Below are 12,795 nucleotides of genomic sequence, written 5' to 3'. Positions count from 1 at the left end.
TCTGGCCCAGGAAGAGGACGTCCCAAGCCCTCAATGTAGCAACAGGTCCTCCAAAGTGCTCATTAACGCCTCTAGGAATCTAGGAATTCATCTTAATGTTATATTATTATTAAATCTTTTCCCTCTGGCTGGACTGACGTCTTGCATCGGCAGTATTTCTTGAAAAGTAAGTCCGTCAATACAGAGTCGACACAGGGGAGTGCTTCACGGCGCTCGAGGGGATCAGGGCATTGATTCGCTGCATGTTCGGCAGACAGAGTCCCCCCCTACCCCCCGCCCCCCCGACTGAGACCTGACCTTTGCTGGATTTTCAGGATTTGCTGTCGAGAACAGGTTGCGGAGGTAAAACTGGAAAGGGGCCATGATGTTGGGCAGAATATATCACTTTGTGTCCGGGGGTGAGGAGTCTTAACAGACTCCAGACTCGCTGACGAGGGCCCCCTTTCTCTCTTTCCAACAACAGAAAACTGTGGGTGACGTTAGCCGCTTGTCTCCTTGGAAACCTCGCCGGTTTGAAACCTACTTGGTTTCAAGGAGGAGAGCTTTTCCAGAGATAAGGACATTGCATCAGCAGCACACGGGAGAGCAGCCGAAGAACACTCGCTGCCTTTTTATCAGCCGGAGAGCAACAGAACTGAACACTCCGCCGTCGATCTTTGTGTTGCATTTCTTATATATATATCGAACTCGTATCCCCCACAATCTTAGTGCGACATATTAGAAAATCAAATACTGTTTGCTCCATGTAGGAATTTATTTTAGTCTTGAGTGTACCCCCCCCCCCCCCAACCTAGGCTCTCTCTGAGTAACAAGCAGAATAAAATATGACTGAAATCTAAGAATTAGACCAGCAGAGAGGAAGTCTTTTCATGCTATTATCTAGAAATGTGGAGCAATGTCCCTCTGGATGCTGAATTTCACTCAGATGATTCATCTGTTGATGTGTCTCCTCTGCAGCCCCCCCCCCCCCCCCCCACACACACAATTCTCTTTTAAATGTACACCAGAACACAGAGGGAGGCTTTGGACAGCTCTAAGAGGGAGACTAATGGCAAAGGTTTATGGTTAAAAACAGCACGGCCAAAACAATAACAAGTTGTATTTTTCTTCCTTCTCTTCATCCCGAGCGCTCCGCTCCAAAACTCGCAGGGTTGTTTTGCAACCGTCGGATCACAGCTCATCTCTGGAGCGCGCCCCTTCCTTTGCTTTCTGTCTCACCCCCCACCCCACCCCCCCCACATCCTCCTCTTCCTCCATCTCAGTCATCACGATCCATTTCAGGAGTCGGTAAACATCCGGCGCCGCGTTCAACAGGCGCAAACACGACGTTTGTTTGGGTTTTTTTTGTTTTTTTTTATTAATTTGAGCCGCCGGAGGAGGCAAGAGCGACCGACAAAACACTCTGCTCCTAGTAAAAAAAAAAAAAAAAAAAGGGGGTGCCATGGCAACCTGCAGGGCGCAGCGTGCTAATCTCCATAGCAACCTTTGTGTGTGTTTGTGTGCGTGAGAGAGAGAGAGAGAGAGAGAGAGAGAGACGGTAAGGGAGAGGGCGAGGTGATGATTGAATGATGGTCAAATGTGCAACAAACAGAGAACACATTTAGACACTTCATCCGTCTGACTTAGATTTATTTATATTATCGTTATTATTTTACACCCCCGCATGTTAGCATACTGATGTTAGCATGTAGCTCAAACGCACAGCCTGGCAGAGCTGCTGGCATGGCTGCAGATTCTTAATCTTTGAAAAGACTAAAGCCGTCAGTGAATGCGTTGTGTGTGTGTGTGTGTGTGTGTGTGTGTGTGTGTGTGTGTGTGTGTCACAGCCTGATATGTCTCCTTCCTCTGAGCCATAAAAAAAAAAACGATTTAAAACACATCAGTGAGCCTCACTGTTGTCTCCTTCATCACCATGAACACACACACACACACACACACACACACACACACACACTGGAGTTTATCTTCACACGGCGTCCTGCTGCCCCAAACACTCACTGCATTCATCCGCCGCTGAAAATAGTCCCCAACACACGCACTATTTCCTCCCGTTGGTTTTGACGAAAACTACAGCGTAGCAGCTGACCGTGTGTTTGTGTTTTTAAAGATCGACGTCTTCAGTATAAAACTGCAGAATGACGCCAGAATCATCCTTAAAGATTTGCTTGTGCTCATGACTCTCATCTTATTTGTTCCTCCGTTTTTAGTTCACGCGTTCTCTGTGAAACACCGCGTAACGCCGTTTTGAGCGGCGCTGTGTAAACCATGTTTACGGATGTCATGTGAGAAAAAACAAAACAAAAAAAAAAAAAATGTAGAAGATTCGACAGACACGGTGAGCCAAATTAGAGCCGCGAATCCAGCATTTTCCTGAGTTCACAGGATGTTACTAATTGCCTCCAGACTTCCAGAGACACCGCTGTGACCTGCAGCTATTCATTTTTCCAATCAGCGTTTCTCATTTGCATCCAAAAGGAGGCGTTAATGAACGCAGCCCGCTGCTGTGCGTTCGAGGCCGCTCGCTGGGTCTCCGTCTCCACAGATCTGGAGACAAACAAAACCACAGACATCTCTGTCCTCGTTCGGGCTGCGGGGATTGGACTCGGTGCTGCTGCCGTGTCTTTGCACCACCTGGCTTTAATCTCTCCTGTTGTTTAAGAAGACATTTTAACAACCAACTTCATGGGATGACACGTCGGCATGAAGCACACATCGTAAACACCTGCAGGTCCACGTGGAGCCGGACTCTGAAGAAACCCCTTAAGAAAGCGAAGGCGACTCACGCGGGGAGCACCGGCTTCCTCCGCGTTTCTGTCTCCGTGACCGGCGTAAGGGATGTTGTGGCGTGCGACGTGCTGCCACGTAGCTTGTTCGTGCCCGCAAACATGAAACACAACTCTCCACCCTTCCATCAAAAGGGTTGAGATGTGAAGCATGAAAGTAGAATTCAGGCCATCTCTCTCTCTCTCTCTCCGTCTCTTTCATGCTGCTCCACCTCCCTCTCTCCCTTTATGCGAGGGGCTTCGAGAGTCCGGACGCTTTCTTCAGGGTGGTGAACCAGTCCTGTCAGCTTCCATTAGGCCTCCTACATGCTGATGCTGAGAGCGATGCTTTTATCTCCCAACAGCAGGTTGGAGGAGCCATTAAGATGGAGCTCAGCGGTGGGTCTGGGCTGGATAACACAGGACCAGCAGCTCCAGCAGCTCCAGCAGCAGCAATCAACCTGCTCCATCGACAACCTCCTGCAGGCTGTTCACAGACGTGTAGGTCTCTGATACGTCAAAACCGCAATAATACGCTCGCACAATAACTCTTACTCACGACTTATTTGGTTCATTCCTGGACAATTTTACACCAGCAATATAACACAAATCAGAATCCTTGGATTCTCTGTGACCATATTTCATATTTCAAATCATACACGTTTGGTGTTTTATCATTTTTGAAGCGTAAATGGAATCGCCAGAAGTAAAAAAAAAAGCTAACGCTGCGGCTATGAAGGAACTCCGCCGCAGTCGCGTTACCTACGACAACCTCTGTAGTCTCATTTAGCCGCTTGTTAGCAACCGCCCCCCCCCTAACTAACACTACTAAGACGGATTCAACACTTTGCAGACTGAACCGGTGTTTCCTACAGCTGGGGGCTCATATTAGACTTTATGCAGAATTCCAACAGGAAAAAAGAATCTGAACGCGTCTTTTGTGTTTTTTTTTCCCCTCTTGACATAGACAGGTGCATGCTGGGATAGCCTCCTCCAATCCCCTGACTGTTCAGTGTGTGTGTGTGTGTGTGTGTGTGTGTGTGTGACAAAACAGATTTCTTGATATTTCTCATTGGAAGTTTTTGAATGAAATCTGACTCCCCTGATTGAAGTCATTTAACGTGATTTCACAGCCGAAGTCCTTGGTTGCATCACTCGTCTTTCATGGCTGTTGCAGTCCAATTTTCTGCAGCCTTTTTTAGATTTGGGGGTTGGGGGGGGGGGGGGGAGCTCCCAACTTCAGCAATGTGAACACTCGTTCACATCGTCGTTTGGGAATGTCTGGAAGTGATATCAGCATTGCGATATCTGCAGATCAGACTTTGACGTCGTCGTTAGAAAACCGCCCGGAGACCAAACCGCCCTGACGTCACGCTTCTTTGTGGACCTTTTGTCCTTGAGACTAAGGCCAACTTTCGTTCTCTCTTCCTCTATCATTCATTCATTCAGTTATGAAACATTAAGCGCGCGTCGCCCCGGGCCCAACGTTTGTTTGTCAACATTTCATTTCACGGCGGCAACTATGGATACAAGGCATCGCTCATTTGGAAGCGTTCAGCCTCTCGTGGCTGTTTGTACAGATGTGACCCACTTTGAGCTTCGCATGTGAATGTTTAATATCTTCAGACGACACCGAGCATGAAATTTACACAACTCGTTATAGAGCTGTAGGTGGTCTATAGAAGGTGGAGGGTGGGGGGGCACACCCTGGCATCTGAAGCTGAGGAACACCGGATAAACATGCCCACACAGACGCAAACTGGCCCCCATCAACAGATTAGAAAACCCCCACTGAGAACATGCGAGAGGCCTCTGGAAAACATGCTCGACGACGTGAATAAATCATGATTTAAATATTTGGTTCACACACACACACACACACACACACACACGCGGGCCCCCCATGCGTGCAGCTAGCGTGCCCCTAGAATGTTACGTGTGTTTTAACATGCTAAATGCTACATGCTACAAAGATCGGGGGGCGATAGCGTGCAAATATTAGCATCACTTACAGATAAACATCGCGGCTATTCTCAGATCTCCACCACCACGCAGGCAAAATAATGCAAAGTTGGTTGGCTTTGGTTTGGGGGTCACGGTGGAAAAGTGCAAGAAAAGAAATGTACACAGACGCGTATTTAATCTCACCTGCGTGGGCGGCGAGTTAATGGCTCCTCTGTGCTCTCGTGCAGCTGATATCCCAACAACATGAGAGAAGAGAGAGATCCTGAATGCTTCGTCTGCTTTTGAGAAGACAGTAAATGGAGTTTATTTACCCTGGAAATGACTGCAGCCTCACATATACAGTAAAACAAATGTGTGTGTGTGTGTGTGTGTGTGTGTGTGTGTGTGTGTGCATTTATTTAGAGAGAGGAGAGGAGGTGCAGGTACCCTCTCTGGAATAGTGATGAAGGAAGCCGCTTGAAGAGGCTGGAAACGTGTGTCCACATGTCCACTGACTGTTTGTTGTAACAGGTACCAGCTATTTCCTGGAACCGTGTCTCTCTGTGTGTGTGTGTGTGTGTGTGTGTGTGTGAGACTTGAACATGCTCAGCCCTCTTCTCCTCATTTATTTTGAATTCATCACCACGCCTCCATCACAACGCGCAGCTGCCGAGCTCTCTGCTGTCTGCGCCGCTACGCATGCAGAACATTCAGTTGGATGTCAGAGTAAAAATCACATCGTGTGTCACGTCCATGTGGCTGGACGTGGGAGAGGAAGGAGAGCTAAGAGAGCTTCGTTGGTAGACGTTTCCATCTAGTGGGCGAAAGTGGAACAAGTAGTCAGCTCTTTCTAAACGTCTAAATATGAGACTCTTATTAGTTATTGTTACTCGAGTACTGCACTTAAAGTACTAGTACCTCGAGTTTTTCCATTTTTAAACCTCATGTCACTGTTTATTCCACTACGTTTATCTGACAGCTATAGTTACTGCTCAGCCATCAGGTTAGGATTTTGCACATGAAACATGATGATGATGATGATGATGATGGATGATGATGATAACAGCATGATTGCACTGCGCTGCTCTGCGCAAAGGTTAAAAACACAGTGACCACATGTTTGGTCAACAACAACAAAGTTGAGACCAGAATCGGACTCTTCGACATCGTACCTTCCCATAGAAATGATCCCATTATAATAACATATATATCCGTTATATATTTCATATATATTATTGCTATTTTCTGTTTTATTTTATTTAATTGTTATTCATTCTTCTCATCTTTATCGGTTATAAAAAAAATAAATAAAAAAAAAAACACAAACTCACCCACATAACCACCACCAGTAACAACAACTGGTTTGCACATTATTATTATTATTATTTGTATTATTATTGCTAACAGCCAGCCGGCCAACGACAGCCAGGTCAGTCTTACCTTACTAGCCTCACGTTAGCTTTTTTTTTTACTTCTGGCCATTCCATTTACGCTTCAGAAATCCTAAAAGTGGAGTTCATTGGTGAGGATTGTCTCGCTGGACAAAAAAACGTGTGAGCGTCATGAATTTATAAGCTTATTTTCTGGAAAAATCCCGTTGGATTTTGGTCGAGGGAGCCAGGGGCGATGCTAACTTCAGGATTTGGCCGACAATTATATACACATGAATGCGCAAAAGACAAATGTGAACCTCATGGTGGCGCTAGAGGAGAAGTCAGGGCCTTTAAAACCGTGCATGTCAACCAAAAAAAACAAACAATCAATATTCAACACGTAGACCTCCGTTCCAACACTACTGCTACAGGCTGCTCTCTTCTATTTACTGACTCACAGCATCGCTGTAGGGAGCTGTCTCTAGTGTACAGATTTGTATTGACGTGCACTAATATACAGTATATTACCGGGCACTACCATTGGGGAGTCTATATTCAGTACATATTGTTGTTGGTCCTATCTTTAGTCTCCAGGTTTGAAGTTAGGCCCGATTCTATTTTATATTTGATATATTTAGTTATTGGGTTTTTATGTGACCTGGCTGCTGGAACCTGCAACATCCACCCATCCATCCACCCATGGGTTCTTTTTGCTGATGATTAGTCACCTTTAAGCTCATTCACCGCTCTGGCTTTCATTTCCAATCATCAAAACCGTCTTAACTCATCTTGGTCTTTGTTTTTTTTATATATACAGCGCTTAACAAATGTATTAGACCACCACCCAGTGTAAGGTGTTTGCCCCCGCTGCCCTAAATGAACAGTATTGCTGATGTCTCTGTAATGGTTAATCCACCAGTATGTGCAAGCCGAGCTCTTTAATCAAAATGATCTCTTTAATGCTAAAATAGAATTATTGTTGTTATCCATGAATTCTCAAATTTACTGTTTTACAAAAAAAGCAGAAAAAAATAGTAAAGCACATTATTATTATTTTTTGATTGAGATGCCAAATCACAGTTATTTACTTGCATTCCTGAACAGAAACATTTGTTTTAGTGGTTGTAAAGAATGCAAGCTGTTATCAGGGCCAAAGGAGGTCGTACAGAATATTAAAATGTTTGGTTAATATATGTGAATAAGGACTATTTAGTTGTTCCAGTTTGTTATTTGCCTAATAAATAACGATACAATGTTTAGTTTGAAACAAGTTTTTGACAGATTTCTAAAATATTTGTGTTTTATGACAGGTGGTCTAATAAATTTGTTAAGCACTGTATATACAGTCATGGAAAAAATTATTAGACCACCCTTGTTTTCTTCAATTTCTTGTTCATTTTAATGCCTGGTACCACTAAAGGTATATTACCTGAAGAATACAATGAACACGACAAAAAATGCAGCTGATTACATAATACTTTATGTCCTATTTGACATGCTTAAGCTTAATTGTATTCCCAGGGTATATAAGAGGCCATTTCATGTCATAAGCAGCACTGCACATGCAAAGGCCAGGAGTGGTTTCCTGCTTACATTCAAGCCGTAGCACAACTCAGAAGTTGTCAGCTCTCACATAATGCCTAAAACAAAAGAATTATGTGAAGCCACAAAGGCAGCCATCTTGGCACTGCTGGAAATTGGCATGAGTGAGAGACAGGTAGCCAAAAAACTGAAGATCTCCAAGACAGCCGTTCACTACACCAAGAAAAAACAAGCCGAACATGGTACTACCAAATTGCTAGCTGGTCGTCTTTCTACCCCACGTGATGACCGTGCACTCATCCGTTCCTGTGTCAGGAATCGTCGTCAGACCTCCAAGGAGCATAAAAATGAGTGGGCACTGTCGAAAATTGTGACTTGTTCGGCAAGGACAGTTCGAAACCGACTTCTTGAAGCCGGTCTGAAGTCACACAGGGCACGGAAGAAGCCCTTCATCAACGAAAGGCAGAGGAAGGCCCGGTTACTCTTTGCTAGGGATCACAAGGATTGGACTGTTGATGATTGGGCTAAGGTTCTCTTCAGTGATGAATCCAATTTTGAGTTTATGCCCACTCCAGCCAACTTACTGGTTAGGAGGAAGCGTGGAGAAGCCTACAAACCAGACTGTCTTGCCCCTACAGTAAAACATGGGGGTGGATCAGTGATGATCTGGGGTTGTTTCAGTATGGGTGGAACAGGGCAAATGCAATTGTGTGAAGGGCGAATGAACCAGGTCATGTACAGGGCTACTCTTGAAAACAGTCTTCTTCCATCAGCTGGAAAACTCTTTCCTGCCTCGAATGACTGGATTTTCCAACAAGACAATGCCCCTTGCCTCAGTTAAAGCCTGGATGGAGAACCAGAACATTCGGACCATGCCTTGGCCTGCTCAATCACCAGATCTAAATCCAATGGAAAACCTGTGGAAAATCATCAAACTCAAAATGGAGAACCACAAGCCCAAAAACAAAGCAAATTTGTTTGAATTTGTGCAACAGGAATGGGCTGCTGTGACAGCAGAACAATGTCAGAAGCTGGTGGAGAGCATGCCAAGATGCATGGCTGCAGTCATCAAAAACAATGGTTATGCAATCAAGTACTAACTCCTGTATGTGCCTAAAAGCACTGTTTTTGGCAGTACAATGCCATAGCTATTGATGTAAGAACTTAAGTGATTTTGGTTATTATCAAGAAAACCATGGAAAATGGCTAGATATCAGCTCTTAAATTAAACTCTTATGAGCTACTTTTGTTGTTATCATTATATTTGTCCAAACAAATGTACCTTTAGTGGTACCAGGCATTAAAATGAACAAGAAATTGAAGAAAACAAGGGTGGTCTAATCATTTTTTCCATGACTGTAAATATATATATATATTATATATATATATATCTATATATATATATACAGATTGCTTCCAAAAGGCGTCTCAACACATTTAGTCCTTTTCCGCGTTGTTGTTGCTCGTCTGTACCAGCAGGTGGCAGCAGCTGCCCTGGCGATGGGCTCCTGAGATCACCATGAAAAACGCACCGTTATGTCTTCATGACAACACACACACACGTTCGGTGTAACTCGTGTTTTATGTGATTTTCAACCCCCCCCCCCCCCTCCTTCTTTGTTTTCTCTTTCTGTCAGAAAATCACATTGAATAATAAAACACAGCTCGAAGTGTGTGCGAGGCGGACTGCAGACTTTGTTTCGTATTTCCCAAATAACGTGTTGTTGCTGCAGGTGAAGTTTTCACACACAGTGTGTGTGTGTGTGTGTGTTAGTGTGTGTGTGTGTGTGTGTTTGTGGGAGCCGGATCTCCACACAGCAGCTCGTGAGGACGCTCGCCGCCTCATTGGCACAGGTCCCGGCGGGGTGGAGCGTCGCCGGGGCCGCCTCTTGTTTTGCGGTCTTGTGTTTTTTTTGTTTTTTTTGTTGTCAGCCTCACAACAGAGCAGCCGCAGAGACCGTGAGGACAGAGAGAGAGACCGAGAGAGAGAGACCGAGAGAGAGCGTCCGACACGAACCCGTCAACGAAGCGTGGGGGGGGGGGGGGTGTGAAAGATTGTTGTTGGATTCTCCGTGGACGTTATCATCCCGGTTCGAGCTCAGGAGCCCGGAGAGGTGGGGTCCGTCCGTGCGCAGCGTCCAGGGGGACAGTGTTTCGATTCTGTAGAGGACTAGATCACCGCGGAGGACGCGCGGAGAGGGGTCCGTCACGCCGGAACAGGTCCGCGGCCGTCGTTGTCCTTCCCGGCTCCGACCCCGTCCGGACGTGAGTGTCTTCGCGGCGGAGCGGCTTCCATGTGAGTGCGTGCGGCGAATACTGATGAGCGGCGCGCCGCGTCCTGCCGAGGCGCACCGCGTCCCCCGCCGCTGCCGCTGCCGCTGCCGCTGCTGCTGCTGAGGGCCGAGCGGTCATCCGGAGCGCACCTGGGCCGGAGCGCCACCTCAGTCGCGACCTGAGGAATTTTACACCCTCAAACCAGGAGTCAAGGAGCGGGATCTGAGCACCGGAGCGGGTTTATAAAAAAAAAAAAAAAAAAAACCCCAAACAAAAACACGCCAAAATGGGCAACAGCTTCTCCAACATCTCTGCCTTCCAGTCCCTCCACATCGTCATGCTGGGGTTGGACTCTGCCGGGAAGACCACGGTCCTCTACAGACTCAAATTCAATGAATTTGTCAACACGGTCCCTACGATCGGGTTCAACACCGAGAAGATCAAGCTGAGTAACGGCACGGCGAAGGGCATCAGCTGTCATTTCTGGGACGTGGGGGGCCAGGAGAAGCTGAGGCCCCTGTGGAAGTCCTACAGCCGGTGCACCGATGGGATCATTTACGTTGTGGACTCTGTGGACGTGGACAGGCTGGAGGAGGCCAAGACGGAGCTGCACAAAGTCACCAAGTTTGCGGAGAACCAAGGCACGCCGCTGCTGGTCATCGCCAACAAGCAGGACCTGCCCAAATCTCTCCCGGTGGCGGATATAGAGAAGCAGCTGGCTCTGCACGAGCTCACCCCCTCCACCACCTACCACATCCAGCCTGCGTGCGCCATAATAGGTGAGGGGCTTCACGAGGGTATGGACAAACTGTACGAGATGATACTGAAGAGGAGGAAATCCCTGAAGCAGAAGAAGAAGCAGCGGTAACGGCTGCTGACTCCCTGGACCAGTGTTTCAGTCTGATTTACTAGGGGGGGCGGGGGGGGGGTGGGGGATCCGGGTTCTGCCCGTGTTCGCCCTCAACAGGTTTACTTTGCAGTGATTCTTTCAACATCCTCTGTTTTTGGATTAAAGCTGTTCCATGCGTGTGAGGGGGGGGGGGGGTCTGCGGGGATATAAAACGATACACAACCAAACCAAAAAGACAAAAAAAAAAGACAAGAAACTTGAAACCACTCTTCAGATCAGCTGGGAGGAAGAGAAACAGCTGGCCTGTTTCATCTGCTGCTGCTGCTGCTTTTATTCCAGGACTTTGAACCCAGTCGGACTCTGGAGAGAAGAGGCTCGCTGAGGACTTTTACGGGCCCGAGTAGTTTTTATTTCCACCCACAAGGAGGTCTACTGTGGAAAGTTTGATTTTGCACGAGGCTCGGGTCACTTGTGCCCCCCCCCCACTTTTCCTTATGGAGAACAAACATCAGTCTTGCTGGGTGTCATGCCGACTGTTTTTCTGGAGCATTGAAGTAGCCTTTCCTCTGTGCGGAGGACAGAGTGTCCACTACTTTGCACTTTTCATTTCCTAACAAACAATAGAGAACTACACTGTATTAATAGAGGAGCCGATCCAGGTGGTTTATGTACTAAGAAGCCAAAATTTGAAGTATTTTTTGAATATTAAACGTTTTAAAATCCACGATTTGACTGTTCTTCATTTACGGTAGTGATGATGATGATGATGATGATGATGATGCGGAGGGTTACAGCTCGGGATCCCGCGAATTCCTTTTATCCAGATTGCTCACAGGTGTGAAGCAAAGGGAGAGGTCAGAGGTCACAGGTTAAAATCCCTCCCAGGTCTGAAGCTCAGGACGGCGAGCGGGCCTCGGCTCAGGTTTCGGGGGTTTTGATCCTCTGCACGTGAAGCGAACGTTTAGGGCAAAGCCCGGAGGTCGTTCGTGAAATTTATGGCTCTGCATTGCGGCGCCGTGTCCTCTGCTCCACAGCAGTGTTTGTACGGCCGCCAGCAGGGCTCGGACCGGACCTCGGATCCGGACCTCGACCCAGCAGCATGTCATTCATCTGCCCGCTGGTTTCTCGCACTCATTGATTAGGTCCGTGAAACACGCGAATATGTCGATTTGGGACGTGCAAACCAAAATACATTTCAGTTTGATATCGTAGGAGTCTTAAGACAACAAAAATGATAAAATAACTTCAATGGTTAGTCCATGATCGGTTTTATTGAGCCAGTTTGACTTTGTCTCTCCGGTGCTTCATGCTTCCTGCTGTGTCGACCGTTCCACTTCAGCGACTGCTTGTAATGTGTCGGATGGTTCTTCTTTTCTGGGCTTTATTCAAGTACTGTGCTTTTTGAGGTAATTGTACTTTACTCACGTATTTCCATTTTGTGTTTGCCTTTATATACATATATATATATATATATGTTTCTAATCCATTACATTTCAGAGGAAAACTTGACTTAAAATACAAACACATTGTTAAAGAAGAAAGCCTCTCGTGACATCGCAAGATGAGACAATCTGAAAGTAACAATATACATTTGTGTTTAAGAACTTTAGTTTTTTTCTTCTTTCCTCTCCCATTAATCATCTCATGACCCCTCAGATTGATCTGGTGACCCTGTGTGTGTGTGTGTGTGTGTGTGTGTGTGTGTGCAGGGGAGGGGGGGGGGGGCACCAGACTAAAGTAGCTAACTGTATATGAGGTAGTTCAAAGAGTAAAATGCTGCTCTAACATTGATGCGTCGGCAAGAATCTAAAAATGTCAGATATAGAATCAGATGTCACTTTTCATACAGAAGTTTTTTTTTTTTTTTACTTAAATCTACTTAACCAAAGCGTAAAAAATACTCCATTCCAAGTAAAAGTCCTGCTTTGATAATCCTACCTGTGAGTACTTCTTCCACCACACTGATAAAAGATCCACTCATCATGCACCAGTCTGCATCCCTGCAATACAAACCACTGACTTCTGTTACGTTCAAGAGGAGAAACATTCC

The 12,795-nt window shown here is 46.3% G+C and overlaps 1 protein-coding gene across 1 annotated transcript; it reads left to right on the top strand.

Moving 5' to 3' along the window:
• The first annotated feature begins 9,674 nt into the window (after positions 1 to 9,674).
• On the top strand, positions 9,675 to 10,909 carry LOC139291986 (ADP-ribosylation factor-like protein 4C). Its single transcript, XM_070914082.1, has one exon. It carries the CDS (start codon positions 10,182 to 10,184, stop codon positions 10,761 to 10,763), a length of 582 nt encoding a protein of 193 aa, XP_070770183.1. The 5' UTR covers positions 9,675 to 10,181; the 3' UTR covers positions 10,764 to 10,909.
• Positions 10,910 to 12,795: the final 1,886 nt, after the last annotated feature.

The sequence above is a fragment of the Enoplosus armatus genome, chromosome 11, assembly GCF_043641665.1.
Source record: "Enoplosus armatus isolate fEnoArm2 chromosome 11, fEnoArm2.hap1, whole genome shotgun sequence".
Classification (NCBI taxonomy): Eukaryota; Metazoa; Chordata; class Actinopteri; order Centrarchiformes; family Enoplosidae; genus Enoplosus; species Enoplosus armatus.
This window is presented reverse-complemented; position numbering and strand designations above follow the sequence as displayed.